The following is an 18,502-nucleotide window of genomic DNA, read 5'->3' as shown; positions in this document are numbered from 1 at the left end:
TACCAACCAGCATGTTCAGTATTAGGCTTAGCTTAGTTTAGTGGCTTTAAACTGAGAAAACTCTCTCCCTTGTTAATGGGTTAGTATAGATGCTTATTGTTTGCTTAATAAAGTGATGCTGAAAGGATCTAGGCCAATGGCCTCAGGAGGCTAGTGAGAACACTGTTCACAATGGATTATGGTAAACAAGCCCCCAGAGTAGAAGTGCAGTCCCTGATTTAAAAAATAAAGTGGCTACCAAGGCAGAGTGACTGAGGAGGTGGCTGCCCGCTTCCTCTCATGCAAACAAAGAAATCCCTCTGCGGATCCCAGAGATTCTTGTGATCCTTACAGTCCTTAGGGTTTTCAGAACACATTAAGATGCAAATGCATTCTGGCTGGGCCACAGTTTGCCTCTGGGCAAAAAAGACTTCTTTACACTACTGATAAGTTAGCTCAGAACCACTGAAGACTAAATGGGGGCAGAAAAGGGAAGTGGGTGATCAGGTTAGTTACACCTTCTCAAGAATCTGTGAAGTTTAAAATCATCTAGCTGGCTTCTGTTATATAAGTTGATGATTCAGGAAATAGATATGTGCAAGTCTCAACCTGGAAAACTGTAATGACATTCTGTCCCATTTTTGGGTTGTCCCTGTGCTAACAAAGCCACTAGGGTAGAACCAGAAGGGCCAATCATATATATATATATATATATATATATATATATATATATATATATATATATATATGAAACTCACAGGTAAATGAATTGAACTTAAAAAAAAAATGAGTAAGGTAACCCAGACTCAGAAAGACAAATATGGTATGCATTCAATTATATATGGATATGAACTGTTAAGTCAATGATAGCCAAGCTACAATCCATAAAAATCACAGACGTTAGGTATAGAGTGTTAGCATATATAGTCTCTAGACTCTGCCCAACAGTTACCTAGCAACAGCCAACTGAGCCTGGCTTGCTATAAAAGGTTCAGCCTCTCAGTTCTTCCTCTATCCTCCCTCCCTCTCTCTCTCTTTCCACGTGTTCACAGCAGGCAGGCCTTCTCCCTTCTTACTCTCTCTTCTATTTCTGTCCTTCTTTGTCCCTTGCTCTTTTTCTCTACCTCTCCTCCCTTCCCCACACACCCTTCCCATATCCCAAATAAACTTCATTTTATACAAGATTCCTGAGAGAAGAAACAAGTGGTTTTCTGCATCTGTATCTGTTTCTGTTATTTCTTCTAGGCTCTGTTCTCTCTCTCTTCATGTGTTCATGTCTGGCCTCTTCTCTCTCTCTCTCTCTCTCTCTCTCTCTCTCTCTCCCTTTCTCCCTCTCCCTCTCCTCTCTCTCTCTCTCTCTCTCTCTCTCTCTCTCTCTCTCTCTCTCTCTCCCTTTTTCTGTCTCTATTACCTCCTCAACTCCCCTCTCCATGGCCTAAATAAACTCTATTCTATACTACAGAATCATATGGTATGGAATGGTATAGTATAGTATGGTATGGTATTGTATGCTATGGTGTGGTATATAGCATAGCATAGCATAGCATAGCATAGCATAGCATAGCATAGCATAGCATAGGCTGGAACCTCAGGGGAAGAATGCCTTAGCATGGGCCTACAGAGGCATCGTCTTGAGCCTGCACCATACCATGCCTCTACCAGACATATCCTTCCTTCCCTTCATTTTCTTTATGTAAAACAGAACAGTTTCTTGTGGATTTCCTGGACCCTTTTCCTTCTGTTTGTTTTGCCCTATTCCAATGTATTAGTTTTTGTTTTATCTTAATATTATCTTCTATTTTATATTATCATCCCTAAAATGCCTGTTTGTTTTCTAATGAGAGACAGAAAGGGGATGGATCCGGATAGGAGGCTAGGTGGGGAGGCACTTGGAGGAGCAGAGGGAGGGGAAACTGTAATCACGCTATATTATGTGAGGAAAAAAAAATCTATTTTCAATACATGGGGATAAGGGAAAGAACAGGGACAGCCTTCCCTGGTGTGGTGGTACCTGTGTCTAATCCCAGCATTCAGAAGGAAGAAGGGTCTCAAGTTCAAGGCCACCCTGGACTATTGAGAGACCCTTCCCCACTACATAAAAAGATAGGACACCCTAATACGGAGTTGCAGTACATTATTAGCATCTCTGAAGAACTACTGAACACAGATATAATCAAACAAGGGTCCTTTCAGGACATGGTTTACTGAGATCCCTTAGAACCCAGGCAGACACAGTGCCAGGAAGAGGCAGTGGGTCAGTGGGTCAGTGTGCCAGCCAACAACAGCTGAAGGAAACCCCGCTTAGGTGAGTCTCCAGAGCATTTCCCAGGCTCCTTTGATATGAGAACCCAGGCTGCTATGGTACGGGACATTCTTTCTAGTGTGAAGAACGCTGGACTGAGAGTGAGGACAGCTGGCTAGGGTCCATGGTCCTGCTGCCAACGACTGCTATGACCGTGGGGAACTGACTCACGTAACTTCTCTAACCTTCAGTTTCTTCTATAAAATACGGGGATTACCAACAGGCTTTCAGTTCTGGCAATGCTGAAATGCATGCACTGCCTTCTTTACCCTTAAAATAGAATTTATTTCAAAAGCAGATGGGCCAGGCACTAGAAAATGGTTCCTGGAGTTCTCAGTTCCTATCAAGGATATATCTTCAGAGCTGTATTTATAAATCCCTTGACGACCAAAGGATCGTTACGTGTTATGTGAGCAAAGATCAAGGCAAGCTGTGCAAATAAAATTAAACATATTTTGAAAAATAAAAAGGGTTACAAAAATTAAAAGAGATAATTTCAGGCAACTCTAACGGTGCCAAGAGATTTCTTTCAAACATTTTTGGGCGCCTTTCCCTTCTCATTCTCTTGCTACTTTAGACTTTTAGCATGCCTGGTATTACTTATCTCCCCAACAACTGGCAGGTAAGCAGTGTATTAAGTATCTTTTACAAATAGGGAAACAGACGTAAAGACAGTCATTGAGGTCCACACAGGAGGTTAGGAGGGAGCAAAAGGGAGCTTCAGAGCCAGGATTCCAGACTCCATGTCCAGAGCCTAATACTTCATTTGCATCAGAGCGAAACATTGGTGTTCAGATGAGGCGGGGGAAGATGTGGAATCCCAAGAATGACCACCTTCCTGCTTCTATGAAACTGGTGTCCTGAGCAAGGAGGAGGCACCACAGATAACACTGTGGACGTGTGGTTAAATAAATACCTCAAGGTCCTCATACACGCCACCAGAGGTCAAGAAATAGTTGTGACTTACATTTGTGCCTAGGCAGGTCCTCTTAGCTGACCTGTTAATTGGAAAGCTCACAACTGTATTTCACAGAGAAGTGTGTGTGTGTGTGTGTGTGTGTGTGCACATGTGTGTGTGTGTGTGTGTGTGTGTGTGTGTGTGTGTGTGTGTGTGTGTGATATTTGCAGTGCAGTGGAGCATTTACATGGCTTCATTCCATTTGCATGTTCAGGTTTATCTACTTCTCCAAATCTACCATGAAAATAGAGAATCAAGAGACACATAAAAAAGGAAATGCATTTGTTGCACGGTAGAGTAGTCAGAGTAGTCTGGTGAAGCACCCAGTGGAGATGCTAACAGAAAAGGAACTTCTCTTTCCCTGGGATTGATAAGGGGAGCTGGCTAGAGAGGTGTGGGGTTGCTCTCAGCTTCTGGAAATGTGGTGAAAGTGAAAGCTGTCTCTTATTTCCCCCATTCTCAGAAGGAATTCTCACTAAGTCAGTCCTTCAGGCAAGGGACTGGAGGAGTATAATGGGCTGGCAGCCCCGACGCAGTCAATGCAGTCAACATGGGACATGGCCACTGAATAAAACCAGCCCTTCTGCTCTGGCAGTTATCATAGCTGGGTGCTGGGCCACACACACTCACTTCACAGTTTTCATTTTCTTTTACTTGAGTACCAGATGAAAGATAACCAGGGTTAGCATTCCTTCTAGGCTCTGCCCTACCATTACCTAGCAACGGCCAGGTATGCTTAACTCATCATAAAAGGAGCTGTTTGCCCCCTCCTCACTCTCTTACTCTCTGCTTCTTCTCTCCCTGCCCTTTCTCCCTTTGTCCCCCTCCCCCACTCTCCACGTGTTCATGCCAGCCTCTCCTCTTCTCCCTGTCTGTCTGTCTCTCTCTCTGTGTCTCTGTGTCTCTGTCTCTCTCTCTCTCTCTGTGTCTCTTTCTGTCTCTCTGTCTGCCTTCCTCTGTCTGTTCTCCCCCCCCCACCCCCCACCCCCGTGCCCTAAATAAACTCTATTCCATTCTATATGAGTCCTATGGCTGGGTACCTCAGGGGAAGGGATGCCTCAGCATGGGTCAGCAGAGGGCAGAGGCACCCCTTCCTGATCACCATACCGCACTTCCATCAAAGTGCATATTCCTGGCTCTCTTTCTTTTTTATAAAACACAATAATCAGAGCCCCAAAATCTGGAAAGGAGAAGGCCAAAAGCTGGCCCTGCCAGGGGATGGTCAGGGTAGGTATACAGCAGTGGTTCTCACCACTCCCAATGCTGAGACCCTTTAATACAGTTTCTCAGGCTATAGGAATCCTCCCAATTCATAAGTGTAATGTTGCTACTGTTATGAACCATAAACTAAATATCTGTGTTTTCCAATGGTCTTAGGTCATCCCTAGGGGGTCACAGCAGGTCAAGAGCCGCTCACTGTTATTCTGTCTCCGTGTGAAGGCAGAGCTCAGGGTCCCTACTCAGAGTACCTGTGTTTGCGTTCACACCCTTTTGATTAGAACTTTGCAATCTTGGAGGATCTGGTGTAGCCATTGTGCACATCTCCTAAGCAAAATGGGGAGGAAATGCCTACCTCAAAAGCATGCTGTAGGGAATGCTTACAGCACTGTCTGGGGACTTTGTTATTGTCAAGCATTAAGTAAAGGTTATTTGTTATCATGACTGCCTTATCCCCAAAGGGCATTTTTTTTTCCTCTTTGAGTTGGGATGTATTGAGCCACGCCATGATGGATGTGGTGACAAATACCATGTTAAATGAGTGCCAGAAGGAACAGGCTGAGATAAATGTTCCTCTTCACAACAACCATTACCAACAGTGCTGATGAGTGCCAGGGTTCTCTGGGCTGACACGTTCCCCTGGCACAGGCTACTAGCAGGGCTCTCTCTCTGTCTCTCTCTCTCTCTCTCTCTCTCTCTCCCTCTCTCCCTCCTCCCTCTCTGTATATATCTGCCTCTCTCCCTCTGTCTGTCTGTCTGTCTCTGTCTCTCTGTTTCTCTCTCTTTCTCTCTGAAGCTAAGAAGCTAACAGGGCTCAGAAGCCTTCCCTGTCGTGGTGGTGGGCGCTCCTGGATGCCCCACAGATCGTTTTCTGCCTTCAGTTCATCTCTCACAGATCTGTTCTGCTTTTATTTCATCTTTCGTTTCAGGGAACATTCACACATCTGATTTTTGACTCAAAGGAGAAAGTGAATCATATTTAGGAAGCCATTTTCCTGCCTTTCCAAGGTCCTGCCCAAATAAAAAATTGAAATCCAACTTACAAATCCTGCACAGTGTTCGCAGAAGGTCGGCTTGAGATAATTCATCTCCTGAAAATTATGGATAAAGCCTGGTCCCATTTTGCAGTGTAGCTGAGATTTAGCTCTCAGGAAATAAGCCATCATTTCGTCTTTGCTAATTAGGCCGTCCCTGTTAGGAGAGTCAAAAAAGGAAGAATCTTTGACTGCTCTATCACCAAGTAATCACCATACTCAGCCGTCTACCTCCCAAACCTTTATGATCAAAAGCAAATGAGAAATTTTCACTTTTCCGAAACGTCCAAAAGGAGGATAAATCTCAAAGGGCACAACGTAGTCAAAGTCTTCCCCAATAAGTAGATTCTGTATGCATGTTTATATCTGTGTGTGCGCATGTGTACATGTGTGTATATGCATTCACATGTATGAACACACATGGCTCAGAGAATTATCTTTCTTCATGAGTACAAGCTTCCAGAAGGACAGCTTTCTAGTCCTCAACTGACAATAAGATCGAGATTATCACTCTCATGCTCAATTCACTCAGCCTAATTTAGTGCAGGCTGATCCCGCAGTGGCCCTTGCATCTTCATCCTCCAGATCCCTGCTTATCTAGAGCAGATTCTCCAGATCTCCTCTACACAGAAGGAGCTTCAACCCACCTACCTGTTTTCAGCTCACCACACCTCTTGCTTGCCTCTTGACTACCCATAAGGACCAACTTGTGACGCAGGCAAGTACAGAGCTCTTGCTTCCCTGTCCAGTTCAGGATCACCTTAGCCCTCCCTTGGGTCTTCCTATGGCGTCAGAAGGGCTGCTCCATAGACCTTGGCCTTCTTGCATGCTTTGCTTAATCTTTCCCCCATTTCTCATTTTTCTGGAGATGCCTAAGACTTTCCTTCTCCCCACATCTCTTTCCTTGATTCTGCTGCCTTCTCCAGCACTGGTTTTTCTCTCTTACCAACTCCCAAAGTTGTCAAAAATAGCAGCGATTAGCTTTCTCTTCGATCATTCTATACCACCCAGCCAAGTTCCTCACACTGCCTTTGTGCTGAAACTGCCAATGAGGACAGTGCTCAATGGCCCCCTGTCATTCTTTGACATCTCTGACCTCATGGCAGTGTGTACCATGGGGACGTATTAACTCATTGACATCTTCTTTATAGAGTATGCAAGTCCATGCTTTACTTGTTCCTCTCCTGCTCCCCTTCCCTGTCTCTTCTGCAGAGCCCACTTATTATGTTCATCTTCCACAAGTGGGAAGGGAAGTCCCACATCTCCCCCTAATTTCCCACCAGAAAGGAATGTTGCACCAGACCTCAGCAACCAGCTAATTCCGACGATGTAACGTGCACCTCCTGCCCAACTGTCCTCACACATTTTGTTCTACATCCTCAGTAACTTGCTAGGTATCTCTTTCTGTGCACCCTGTCCCTCTCTCACAATCAGCATAGCTATGCCAAAGCCTGTATCTTTCTTTCTAATTTGTATTACCACGGGTTTCCCAGTTTCTATTAACAATGTCATAATTGTACCCCAGACTTAGGAGCCTTTTAGTCATCTCATATGCAAAATAACTTAAATTATACTAATTTTTTAATTAAATCATCTAGTATCTTGCCCATCCTAAATAATAAAAATTATCCTGCAATTTCTCCAGGGTCTGCAATTACAGACACATACATCAATCACAAACACACAGGAAAGTCTAATTCAACCTTCCTGGTAGCTGGGACTACAGGCCTTTGCCTCAGTCTTCTCACTTGGACTTGTCTCGATGAGGCCTTCAGAGCTGTGGGTAGTTACGCAGTAGAAGGACCTAAAGAAACTGGGAGCTGGCTCCTTTGCAGATGACACTTATGCTTAATGAAGATGTGGTCTGCCCTATGACGGCACCCAACTGCTCATGTTCAGGGACACCAAGAAAACCAACCAATGAAAAGCCAGACTGCTCTGTCAGAGGAGCAGGGCAAAGCTTGTCGGAATATAGATTGCTGGCTTGCCGCCCCCTAGAGAACCTTCTGTTTTAAGCCATATCCATTAAAAACAACAGAATTAATTAAACTTACTGATCTTTGTCTAGCACGCAGAAGGAATCCAGGAAGGGAAAATTGGCGGCTATGCTCTCAAAGTCCTCTTGGGAGATGTAACCATCATGGTCATGATCATAGTTTCGAAACACAGACTGCAAAGGACAGACGGGTATCTAGTATTTACTATGGACATGAATAAGTCAGGCACAAAACTTGTAGGAAACCGATGTGTAGATTCTCTATTCAATCAAAGGGCCTAGTGGGGGACTCCTAAAAGCAAAGCTTACTATAAAACAGTAAGTAGTTTATGGAGGGCTTTGAGGTTGGGATTTAGATAAAGAAAGGTTTTCTGTGGAAATAAAAGTGTAAGTTGAGACTTCAGGGTTAGGTTAGGGTTAATAGGAGTTAGACTGGTGAATTTATTGATTATGATACCAAAAAAAAAAGAAAATGAAACTTGAGGAATTTAAATTACCTCAAAAATTGAAAATACATGTTGAATGTCATCCCCACCAAAATCTCAGGAAGAAGATTTTTAATTTATATTTGGGGGAAGGAAATGTTTTCAAATGAACAAATAGGTTCTAAAGTTCAAATAAAAATAAATATATAGGCTAAAAATTGTTCAGAGTTAGAGAGAGAGAGAGACAGAGAAAGAGAGAGAGAAAATACACCCCTTCAGAAATCAAGTATGCTAAAGGGCTACTTATCAATGAAAAAGAAAATAAATTCACACATTCTCTGTGTTGTGTATCCAGATATTAGCTTTGAACGTTTCTTCGTCTGTGTGTGGTCTCTGGGAGTGTGGGTTTAAGCAGTGAAACTAGAATGGAAGGCAAGAGAAGGAAATGAGGAGGAGGACAGAGGGGAGGCAAAGGGAGAGAGGGGGTTACTAGGTCGCAAGGAGACAGGTGCTGGGGGAGAAGAGAAGGACTGAGAACCAGTAAAAACAAATGATGTTTGACAACTCCATAAATGAAATTTAAAGGATGGAAAGGAAAGAAGGAAGGAAGGAAGGAAGGAAGGAAGGAAGGAAGGAAGGAAGGAAGGAAGGAAGGAAGGAAGGAAGACAGGGGCAGGGGGAGGGAGAGGGAGCAAGCTCTCTACTTTTGTTTTCAGGAATCAGAGCATCCTGGTGTGCAGAGCCCTCCTGGTATCCTTTTGCCGCCCCACCCCACCCCCAACTCTGTTCATCTTTGCCCTGGACCATATTGTCTTCTCAGCCCCTTTCCCTCAGCAAAAGTTTCTTCCACATCACCTTCGTGGTTGTTCTTGGCTGGCTTGGCTTTTCTGTTTGCTTGCTTGTTTAATATTTATTTCATTTTTTAAACCGTATGCATGCCTGTGTGTACGTGTTTGTGCACATGCATTCAGGTGACCACAAAAACCAGAGTGGGCTTGGGTCCCCTTTCTGGAGTTGTGGTTGGTTGTTAGCCAGCCAGTGTGGGTGATAGGAATCAAATTCAGGCCCCGCAGACGATCAGGGAGTCCTTTTAACCTCAGCAATCTCCAACACTCAGCTTACTTATTTTTGAGAGAGGGTCCTGTTGTGTAGCTCTGGTTGCCTCAAACTCTCCTGCCTCATGTTCCATTTCTGGGACAGCTGTGCATTAGTACACTGGCTTTCCATGCCATGCCTTTTAATGATTACCTTCTGCCTCACATATACACCATAAAGCATCTCTCAACAATTAAAAAATCCCTGGGTTCTCCAAGACAAAGAACATTCTTTGTGTTCTTAAAAATACTTTTCCAGCAAAAAACACTATCTCGTAGATATTCTATCTCACACATTCAACCTTATTGTAATCTTACATGGAAGCAATCCATGAATACCTAGATCGGGTTTAATCAGGCCTTGATCACAATTTCCAGTGACAGAGACATTTCCTCTTCTTCCTCAGCATTTCTACTTCTACTCTTCTGTGTGCCTCTCTGCCCCTCAATCCTTTTAGGCAGGATCTCAACATCCTCCTGCCCAGCCTCCCAAGGCTTGGGATTACATGGGTGCACCACCACATCCACGTCTGTTTCTATATGGAGAACCCTGAAAGTGCCTTGACTTAGATTGAGTGATTTTTTAGACATCAGTGGCATTGTGTGGCTGTGTCATAAAACCCTCATACAGCAGATAAAACAAAGCAACTTAGGGGGAGTTTCCCTGCACTGAAGTGAGCACCTTATCTGCAGTGGGTTTTCACAAGAAATTCTTGTGGGTAAATCCACGAGTAATTCTTATCTCCAAAGTCCTTCAAGCTGATGGCAGTGACAGAGGTGGTAAATGCACAAGAGGGGAGTTGGAAGGAGCTGAGAACAGTCGGGTAAATAAGACAGCCAAGAGAGAGAAAGGTCTTTTCTGTAAATTCTTCTCTTGAGGCTGAACCAGGAAGTAAGGAGTGTCAATTGTTCATCAAATGATGTTCAAGCTCAATTGATTCTATTTCACCAAGTTCTGTTTTTATGGATGTGATCTGATTTCTGGACAACAATAGAATATTAAAAAAGAAAAGAGGTTGGACTGGAAAGATGGCTCAGATGTTAAGAGCACTGACTCCTCATTGGCAGAGGTCCTGAGTTCAATTCCCAGCAACCACATAGTGGTTCACAAACATCTGTAATATGATCTGATGCCCTCTTTAGGTGTGTCTGAAAACAACTACAGTGTATTCATATGCATAAAATAAATAATAAGTCTTTAAAAAAATAAATTTTTTTAAAAAAGAAAAAAGATGTTTTCTAGAACTCTCTGATTATTCTCATCCAATTACTTACCTCAACCAACTTCCTTATGTGTTTGTTGATGATTGTGGGGTCTGGCTTTGGTACCACTTCTGAAGCCCACTCCAGGGGTACCATAGGCTTATTAGGTGTCGTGGGGGAGGTTGGCTGCTAAAAGAACAAATACACAGTTTTCAATATTACCTGGACCTTGATCCACCAAGAGAGAAAATTTAATATATGAACATCAGTAAAGATTTAAGTGGCTTTTGTTGCTGTTGTTGTTATTGTTGTTGTTTTACTTGAGATGAGTCTCACTATGTCTCTCCAGTAGGTGTGAAACAACATAGACCAGGACAGTCTTGAACTTGAACATATTTTCTTGCCTCTGCCCCATGAGGCCACCATACCGAGCTTTACATGTTTATAAACCAACATCTTTTAGTAATAGAATCTCATCAGTAACTAAAACTATGTTTCACCTTAGTCTGGGATTTTTGAGACAAAGTCCCTTGCTATGTGTTCCTGGAGCATATAATCCCATTGTCTTAGCTTCTGAATGTGAGTCTTCAAGGTATGTGCCAACACACATGGCTAAGGACATACTTTAATAGTGGACTTTGTTTAGTAGTAGCCTACATTCTATTTTAAATAGGTATAAAAGTATGTACTTCTGGACCACCCAACTAGCCCATTCAAATTCTCTAACTATAGAACTCACCAAATCATTACTAAAGGATTGCCTGATAATGCACCATGGACTTTTACACACACACACACACACACACACACACACACACAAACACACAAACCTACATGATTACTGTTATCAAGCTATTGGCTTTGGTGGGATATACCTGAAGTCCTAGCACATAGAAGACTGAGGCAAATCGGGAGTTTGAAGCCAGCCTGGAGTTTATGGCAAGACCCTATCTGAAAACTAAAAGTAATCTAATTTTATCTATTTTTAAATAGTTTGTATTGACGATAAATCTGCACTGAATGTATACAACAACTAGTAACCAACATGTGGCCAAGTTTCTGTCCTTTCTCCTCATCCCTTTGTTTAACTGCTGACTGTTCTGTGAATACTTTGGTCTCTCTGTCCTCTCTGGAGCTACTGATTTCTCCAGAGGCTTTTCCTGTAGGGTTGTCTACATGGGGAGTGTGGCAGCAATAATGCATACTGCACGCAGGAGATACGATCCACTCATGAACCCAGCGAAGGCCGCCATGTGGTTTACGCACTTTCCTCCCTGAGAGTCTCATGTGGTGGCAGTGTTCTCACTGGTCGACACAAGCAAACCTGTTCTAGGAGGTTCTTTATTTAATATGAGAAACTGAGAAGGAACCGTAACACATTTTAACCTATAGCAATGTTGTGGTGGGTTCTACTGATGGATTACTAGCAACACCAACAACGTTATACAATCTAGATAGAGCCGTGCCCACACAGTTCACATCCTCTTCTTCACACATCTTGACTCTGTGTATAAATGTGGGTGATATATGTGTGTAAGTATGTACTGCACGTGTATTTGGATTCTCAAGGTCACTGTTAGGTGTCATCTTCAAACACTCTTGGTCACATAATTTTTGAGACAGATAAAAAATGTGTTGAATTGCTTTCATGGGAGAATGAGGGTGGTTTTGTGTGTGTGTGTGTGTGTGTGTGTGTGTGTGTGTGTGCTGTTCCTATGGATGTTTTTCTTCGGTTGGTTTGTTTCTTTTATTTTTATTTGTGTGTATGAGTGTTTGGACCTCATGCATGAATGTGCCCCCTGTGTGGAGTTCAAAAGAAGGCATCAAACCCCCTAGAACTGCAGTTACAGGTGGTTGTGAGCCACCATATGGGTGTTGGGAACTAAACCTGGTCCCCTGCAAGATCAGCAAGTGCTCTTATCTCTTAATCACGGGACCAGCTCTAGATCCTGTTTGTTTGTTTGTTTGTTTATTTGTTTGTTTATAACAAAGCCCCAAAAACCCTACCTAAGGCAGCATCTTAAACAGTGAGAAAACTTTATTTCTTTTCTCTTTTTTATTCATTCTCTCTCTCATCCTTTGTATAGATGGATACAAAAGATAAAAGATCAATAATAAAACAACATGGGGCTGCTATTCCTCCTCCTCTTCCTTAACACATCATGTGAAGAAATAATCCCTTTGGGGACAAGTTGGCCCATGGGTCAAATGGGAAGAATACAGATCTTCAAAGTTCTTTAGTCTTTAGAACACAAAACACCATCAAAATGGTCAATGACAATAAATGACAGAGGAGTTTAGCACTGAGACAAAAACAATACGTACTGATTTGGAATTTCTAGGTTCCAGCACCAGTGACAGTTTATAAATATCGTCTTCTGTGTGGTAGAGATCCAGAGAGAGCTATGGCAAAACCAGAAGACACAACTGATTATGTTGGACTTCATTTCTTTACGTACATTAATGAAACATTTTCAAATTGAACATTGGATGTCTCATGCCTGGTAATCTGGATGGATGTATAGTAGTAAAAAGACATAAAGTCATGCAGAGATGAGAAATAAAAGTTTGAAAAGAAAGTTTTTCCTGGTGAGGTCATCAGCATCAGGAAAAAACACAATGGACTCTGGTCCCTCGCAGTGTTGGTTGGACCGCTTTTATATTTTCAGGAGAGAGGGAGAGGGAGAGGGAGAGGGAGAGGGAGAGGGAGAGGGAGAGGGAGAGGGAGAGGGAGAGGGAGAGGGAGAGGGAGAGGGAGAGGGAGAGGGAGAGGGAGAGGGAGAGGGAGAGGGAGAGGGAGAGGGAGAGGGAGAGGGAGAGGGAGAGGGAGAGGGAGAGGGAGAGGGAGAGGGAGAGGGAGAGAGAGAAGAGGGATTCTATATTTTTATAGTCTGGATGCTAGACAGGTACAAGACCAGATTACACAACCATGGAAATAAAGAATAAGCTATCCCAGATCCTATTATTTTCAGAACATTGTGCAAAGTCTTGGTGATGCCAAAATGCAGAGTAGCCTTTTGCCCTCAAAAGCCTGACAGTTAACTTGAACAAACAGAATTCAAGCAAACAACAACAAAACAAATTGTGTTCGCACCCATACTTGTTAAGTATGAAGTGAGCCACCACTCTGCCACTGTTACAGGAATTGTTCTGGGAAAGAGGAGAGTGAACGCTGAGAGCAGACGGAACTGCCGTTCAAGCCTGAATTTGACACCGGTGAACTCTGGAGGGCTGAACAAGGTAAGTGTGCTCTAGCGCTCAAATTCTCCATCTGTAAAATGTGAACAACTATACAAGTCTCCACCAAACTAGACTTCGCCAAGGGCCAAGTGAAAGCATACATTCAAAGTACTTCACAAGGATTCAGCAGACCAGACTGTCCCATGAATTGCTATGTGATCCTGTTATTGGTGTATTTGTATTTATTACTATTATCATTACACACAGGGAACCCTGGAGACCGAACAATCAGGAAAAGACTCAGGAGGTAGTGTGAATGGGAAGGAACGAAAGGAAGAGAGGCTGACTTCATTACCTGAACCTTTTTCCTAAGAAGAGTAAAGTTGGCATTGTTATAAAATAGTCCCAAAATCTTCCTAGGTCTTGAAAATCCTGCTTGCTAAGAATGGACACTGTGTTTACCTTTCTCTAAAGAGTCACAGACAAACGCCTCTAGGAACCAGGAAGTTATTCAAAAGAGTGAAATTGGATGCACAAAAAGGATATTTAATTGGGACCTGTGATGGTTAATGTTATCCACTCTTTAGGACCTAAAATTCACCAAAGAGAAATCTCTGGGTAGTGAGCAGGACATCTTCCCTTTTTGCCTCAGTTGCAAATTGAGGCCCTTCGTGGAGGAGTTTCCAGAAATAATGAGAGAATGCTAAATCCGTCCTCCTTTCAAATTCCTTGTTATCAGCCCCTGCTTTGACTGATAAGCATGTTCCCTTTCTCCTGACTTGCCTCTGAGGCCTGTGATGTCCACATCCTAAGATGACTGGTACCAGCATCGTCAGATGAAGTAACAGCAACTCCAAGATGTTCAACCCGAAATGCCCACAAACCTTTACTAAGTCCATGAGATACTCCTGTGAATATCTTTGCTGGGTACTTTCCCACGACAGATGGGCAAAGAGTGATGCATAATTTGGTCTTCTCCAAATGTCTTCTTTATATTTATTAAAACTCTGATCCTGAGCAATCAGTTAAGCTTCTTGATTTCTTACTGATCAGTAATAGCTTTCCACCCATGACCTTGGTGAAGATTTAAGTCAGCATATTCATTCCACTGACTTTGCTTAGAAGCTCATAGATGCAGGCTTGGAACCTAGGCAATGTAGCAGCCACATGTAACAGTGCTTATCTGTGAACAGAAAATTGTCCCCAGGGCCACTGATACCATTTCTGTACTGCCCCATCAATCCTGTTTCTTCTAGGTGGGGGACCTAAGGATTTTCCCTGCTCTCTTTCCAGTTTTAAACAATATGACCAAATTTGTCTAAAATATTTTGCCCCCAGTGGTTTTGGGCAATTTTCTGATCCATTGTCTGTCACAGTTACCCTTTAATCCTGTCAGCACAGGTGGCTCTAGAGTAAGTTTTTTTATATTAAGATTTGATTATTATAAAATAAAAGACATTTGATCAAATTTACACTCATCAGTTTAGCAAATCGTTCTCTCCCCTTTTCTCTTCCTCCTCCTCCTTCCTCCTCCTTCTCTCTCTATTCATGTTCTTTTCTTTTTTTTAAACAAATCTGTAAAAACAGGGGCTTTCCAGCTATTTGCATGTGCTCAAAATGATAAACGTAACTGATGGGGCTAAAAATACCATGAAAAGAATTTGTCTGTTTCATATATCATGAAACAGAGGCATTAGCCTCGAGAACTCCTTATTATATCAACTGGAGGCTCAAGGGACATTGTGATGCTATGTCTCCCCGCTCTTCACCTAACCCATGCTGTCCCAAAGGGACAAAGGACACAATGGAGAAAGGGTCACGATCTTTTCCTCATAAATTGTATTCTCTAAATAAATAGTGGAAAGAGTTGGAGAAAAATATTATCTAATTTTGTAGTGACACAAAATAAATTATATGCTATTAATACACCCATAGTAGAGAGCAGATGTGCACCCAACATCAACCGTCACTATTTATTTACATCTTGAAAGTCCTTCAAAGGTCCATATGTTAAAAGCTTGTTCAGTGGCTCGGTACTGTTGTGATGTAGTGGGGCATTAAGAGGTGAAACCCAGTGAGAAGTCTTTAAATCACGACAGCATGCCTCCAAGGGGACTGTGGGAGCTCAACCACGTCCTCTTGGCTTTCCACTCCCCAGCCATGAAATGAGTGATCTTGTTTTGCCACGTGTAGCTCTACTGATATGCAGCCTTACCACAGGGCCAATGCAACGAAGCCAACTGTTAACAGGCAGAGCCAAAATAAGCCTTTTCTCTCAATAAATTGATTTATACTGGGTATTTGTTATAGTGACAAATGCTGACTAATTTCTTACCCAAGGGAGAGAGTTCCCCAACCTTGTATCCAGAAGTTTGTCATTTTTAAACTTTGGGGACATTTATAAATCTCACATCCTTTATTTTTGAGAAAGGGAGGCACAGAGGTGGTGTGACATTTTCTGTCCCCCCACCCCCACCCCCCAGGATTTATTACAGGGCCTATGTGAGCATTTACTATGGAGATGGATTGGGAAGGTACCCTGAGAACCAGTGGTCATGGAAAGTTCCAGCGCTGGAGACAGCATGATGCACAGAGTAGGTGTTCATTAACTTGAATTTTCTCATTTTCTATTTTTTAATGTGCTAAAGTATATATGGGTCACTAAAGAACACAGCCACTTCAGACAAAACTTTGACCTGGGAAGAAAGGAAATGAGCCCTTAAATGCTTGTGACGTGCTCTCTGACTCAGGCAGCCGCAGGCACGCGGTTCGAATTCAAACACGGATGTGCTTCATAGAGTGGACACGGCTCTAGTGAACATGTAAGCTTCCTCAGGACTCATGTTGATGAGGTTACCTTCCACATGACATCAGAAACAATTAATGTGCCTCTGTGTGTAACGAACATTCTCCTTGATGGTGTGGAGGGAAGGATGACCTTAAATGTACAAAGAAACTGGCTTAGGTGTCATGACTGCTCTGCAGGTCTGTGCTGTCCAGGGGAGTCGGTGAGTCATGGCCAATACCACAGAAACGTTTCCTTATGCTCATGGCTTTGCCATTCTGTGTTTCTAGAGTCCTAGAAATGTGGAGTTCATAGATGAGCACAGAAGAGTGATGGAGAAGCTACAGTCAGGCTGATTAGCACAGGCGCAAGGCAAGACTTCCCACCTAGGATTTTTGCTATCACTCTGGGCTATGCAGACTTCAATACGATGCTAAATAGCTTCTACATTGTCCCTCAGTGCTCTTAAATAAAAGAAGTGGGCACACTCTGGCATTATTTTCTTTATTTGTTTTTCTTAGCCAAAAAGAATTGCTTCTTAGCTTTTATTTTTTTAAATTGAAGTTCCCACTTATACCATTGAACTTTCATTAAAAAGTTGTTTTTTTTTACCAGAACTTTCCTAAACCTCTTTCTGATAATGTGGCTTGGTGTATTTAGGTTTTGTGTTTATTTGTTTGTTTGTGTGGGGACCAAACCTGAGCCTTGGGCATGCTGGCAAGTATTCTACCGTGGAGAGACCTTTCCTTTGCTTGTTGCACTTAAAACTCAAGCTTAGTTTCCCTACTTTATCATTGCCTTTTAGGTGTTTGAGACATTGCCCAAATGTGGGTACCTGCCTTATGAAGTTATACTCATGGTTAAGAGCACAGTCTAGAGACAGACAGTTGAAACTGAGGACCACACTGGCTCTTCTCTTCAGACATCATCTGTCTGTCCTGTGGTTTGTTGTCTGATTGTGGCTATGACCCTGGGCACTGATTCATGGAAACATATTTACATGGCAAATGATTAATCAATGCAGGTGTTTGAATTATTGTGAGGTGGTTCCCCAATGGAGAACATCTTTGTGTTTATTGTTTAATCACATGAGCCCAAGAGTTCTGTGTGTTGACCATTTCAACTACATACTAAGAATACAGGTCATGTTATCATTTTACTTAGGGATGTGTCCTTTAATAAGAATTAGTGGGTGAAGTCTGGGAACCAGGCTCCTATTCCAGTGCAGCAGTTCTAGGTGATTTAGGCAGGCAGAGCATAAGAAGAGTCACTGCTTTCATCTATGGCCATCAAAAGAAAACATCAGTTCATCAACGGCAGCCAAGTTTACTGTTATGAAGCCAAAGAGGGAAGTTGTACCTTCACTTGTTTAAGCAAGGGTAAGAGAATTTGTTTATGTTCCTTCCTCCTCCTCAAAAAAAAAAAAAAAAAAAAAAAAAAAAAAAAGAGCTACAATGTAAGATGTCATCTTCTATATACCTGTTGTTTAAACACTCTAGACCTGAAGACCATCCATAGAATCTGTTACAAGCAGCTAAATAAGTAAGTAAATAAATAAATAAATAATCAGAGTGGCAGGCCTGATTATTTATTATTACCACTCCTAAGCACAGCATTCACTTTGTCTCCTGAATTCTTCACTGTGCCAGGTACTGTGGAAGGGGCTGGGCATATGCTAAATAAAGCACATGAACAGAAAAAAATAGTTAACCTAATACAGAGCAATGCCTTCTACAGTTAAGGGTAAAGCACAACAGATTCATTACCGCTTTGGAAGACAGCAAAGAATGCCCTAGAAAGACAAATCTTTAAAAAGCAGCACATGGTGGCCCACAGCTAGAATCCTAGCACTTGAGAGACTGAGGTCAAGGGGCCATAAGTTCAAGACTAGCCTGGCCTAAACAATAAGACCCAGCCTAAAACAAACAACAAAAAATGAAAACAAGAGAAAAGTAAAGAAAAACAAAAAGCAAGAAGCCAGCAAGATGACTCAGCAGAAAAAGGAACTCCTTACACAAACACAACAACCTGAGGTTTAGCCTTGAATCTATACAGGTAGGAAAAGAAAAAAAAAAAACTTGTGAAGTTGTCTTTTGACCTGCACATGATTGCTATGATATGCTCAAGTCTCTCTCTCCCTTCCCTGTCCCCTAAGTGCTAGGATTATGGATATATATCAAATATACATATTTTCTGTCTTAGGCATTCTCTTTGCCTTGCCTGTTTCTTCAAGACTGATAATGCATGACCCAGAATTCACCAGGGACACTTGTTTACAATGCCTGTCATTCACTCTGTCTCTCTGTCTCTGTCTGTCTCTCTCTCTCT

At 42.5% G+C, this 18,502-nt stretch overlaps 1 protein-coding gene across 8 annotated transcripts in view; it reads right to left on the bottom strand.

Annotated features, from left to right (window-relative positions):
• Rasgrp3 (RAS guanyl releasing protein 3) overlaps nt 1-18,502 on the bottom strand; it is a 103,501-nt gene that overhangs the window by 7,763 nt on the left and 77,236 nt on the right. For 7 of the 8 annotated variants that reach the window (XR_007978417.1, XR_007978416.1, XM_052186385.1 and 4 more), the window contains 4 exons: nt 12,535-12,612; nt 10,282-10,398; nt 7,546-7,661; nt 5,501-5,648 (listed from right to left, as the gene is read on the bottom strand). Coding sequence is in view for 6 of the 8 variants with exons in the window: in XM_052186385.1 (XP_052042345.1) it covers nt 5,501-5,648; nt 7,546-7,661; nt 10,282-10,398; nt 12,535-12,612 (459 nt within the window). In the remaining 2 variants the exon portion in view is untranslated. The remainder of the gene's footprint in view (nt 1-5,500; nt 5,649-7,545; nt 7,662-10,281; nt 10,399-12,534; nt 12,613-18,502) is intronic. The other variant, XM_052186384.1, reaches the window with a different exon arrangement.

The sequence above is a fragment of the Apodemus sylvaticus genome, chromosome 6 (genome assembly GCF_947179515.1).
Source record: "Apodemus sylvaticus chromosome 6, mApoSyl1.1, whole genome shotgun sequence".
Classification (NCBI taxonomy): Eukaryota; Metazoa; Chordata; class Mammalia; order Rodentia; family Muridae; genus Apodemus; species Apodemus sylvaticus.
Note: the sequence above shows the minus strand (reverse complement) of the source record. Positions and strands in the feature narration are given on the sequence as shown.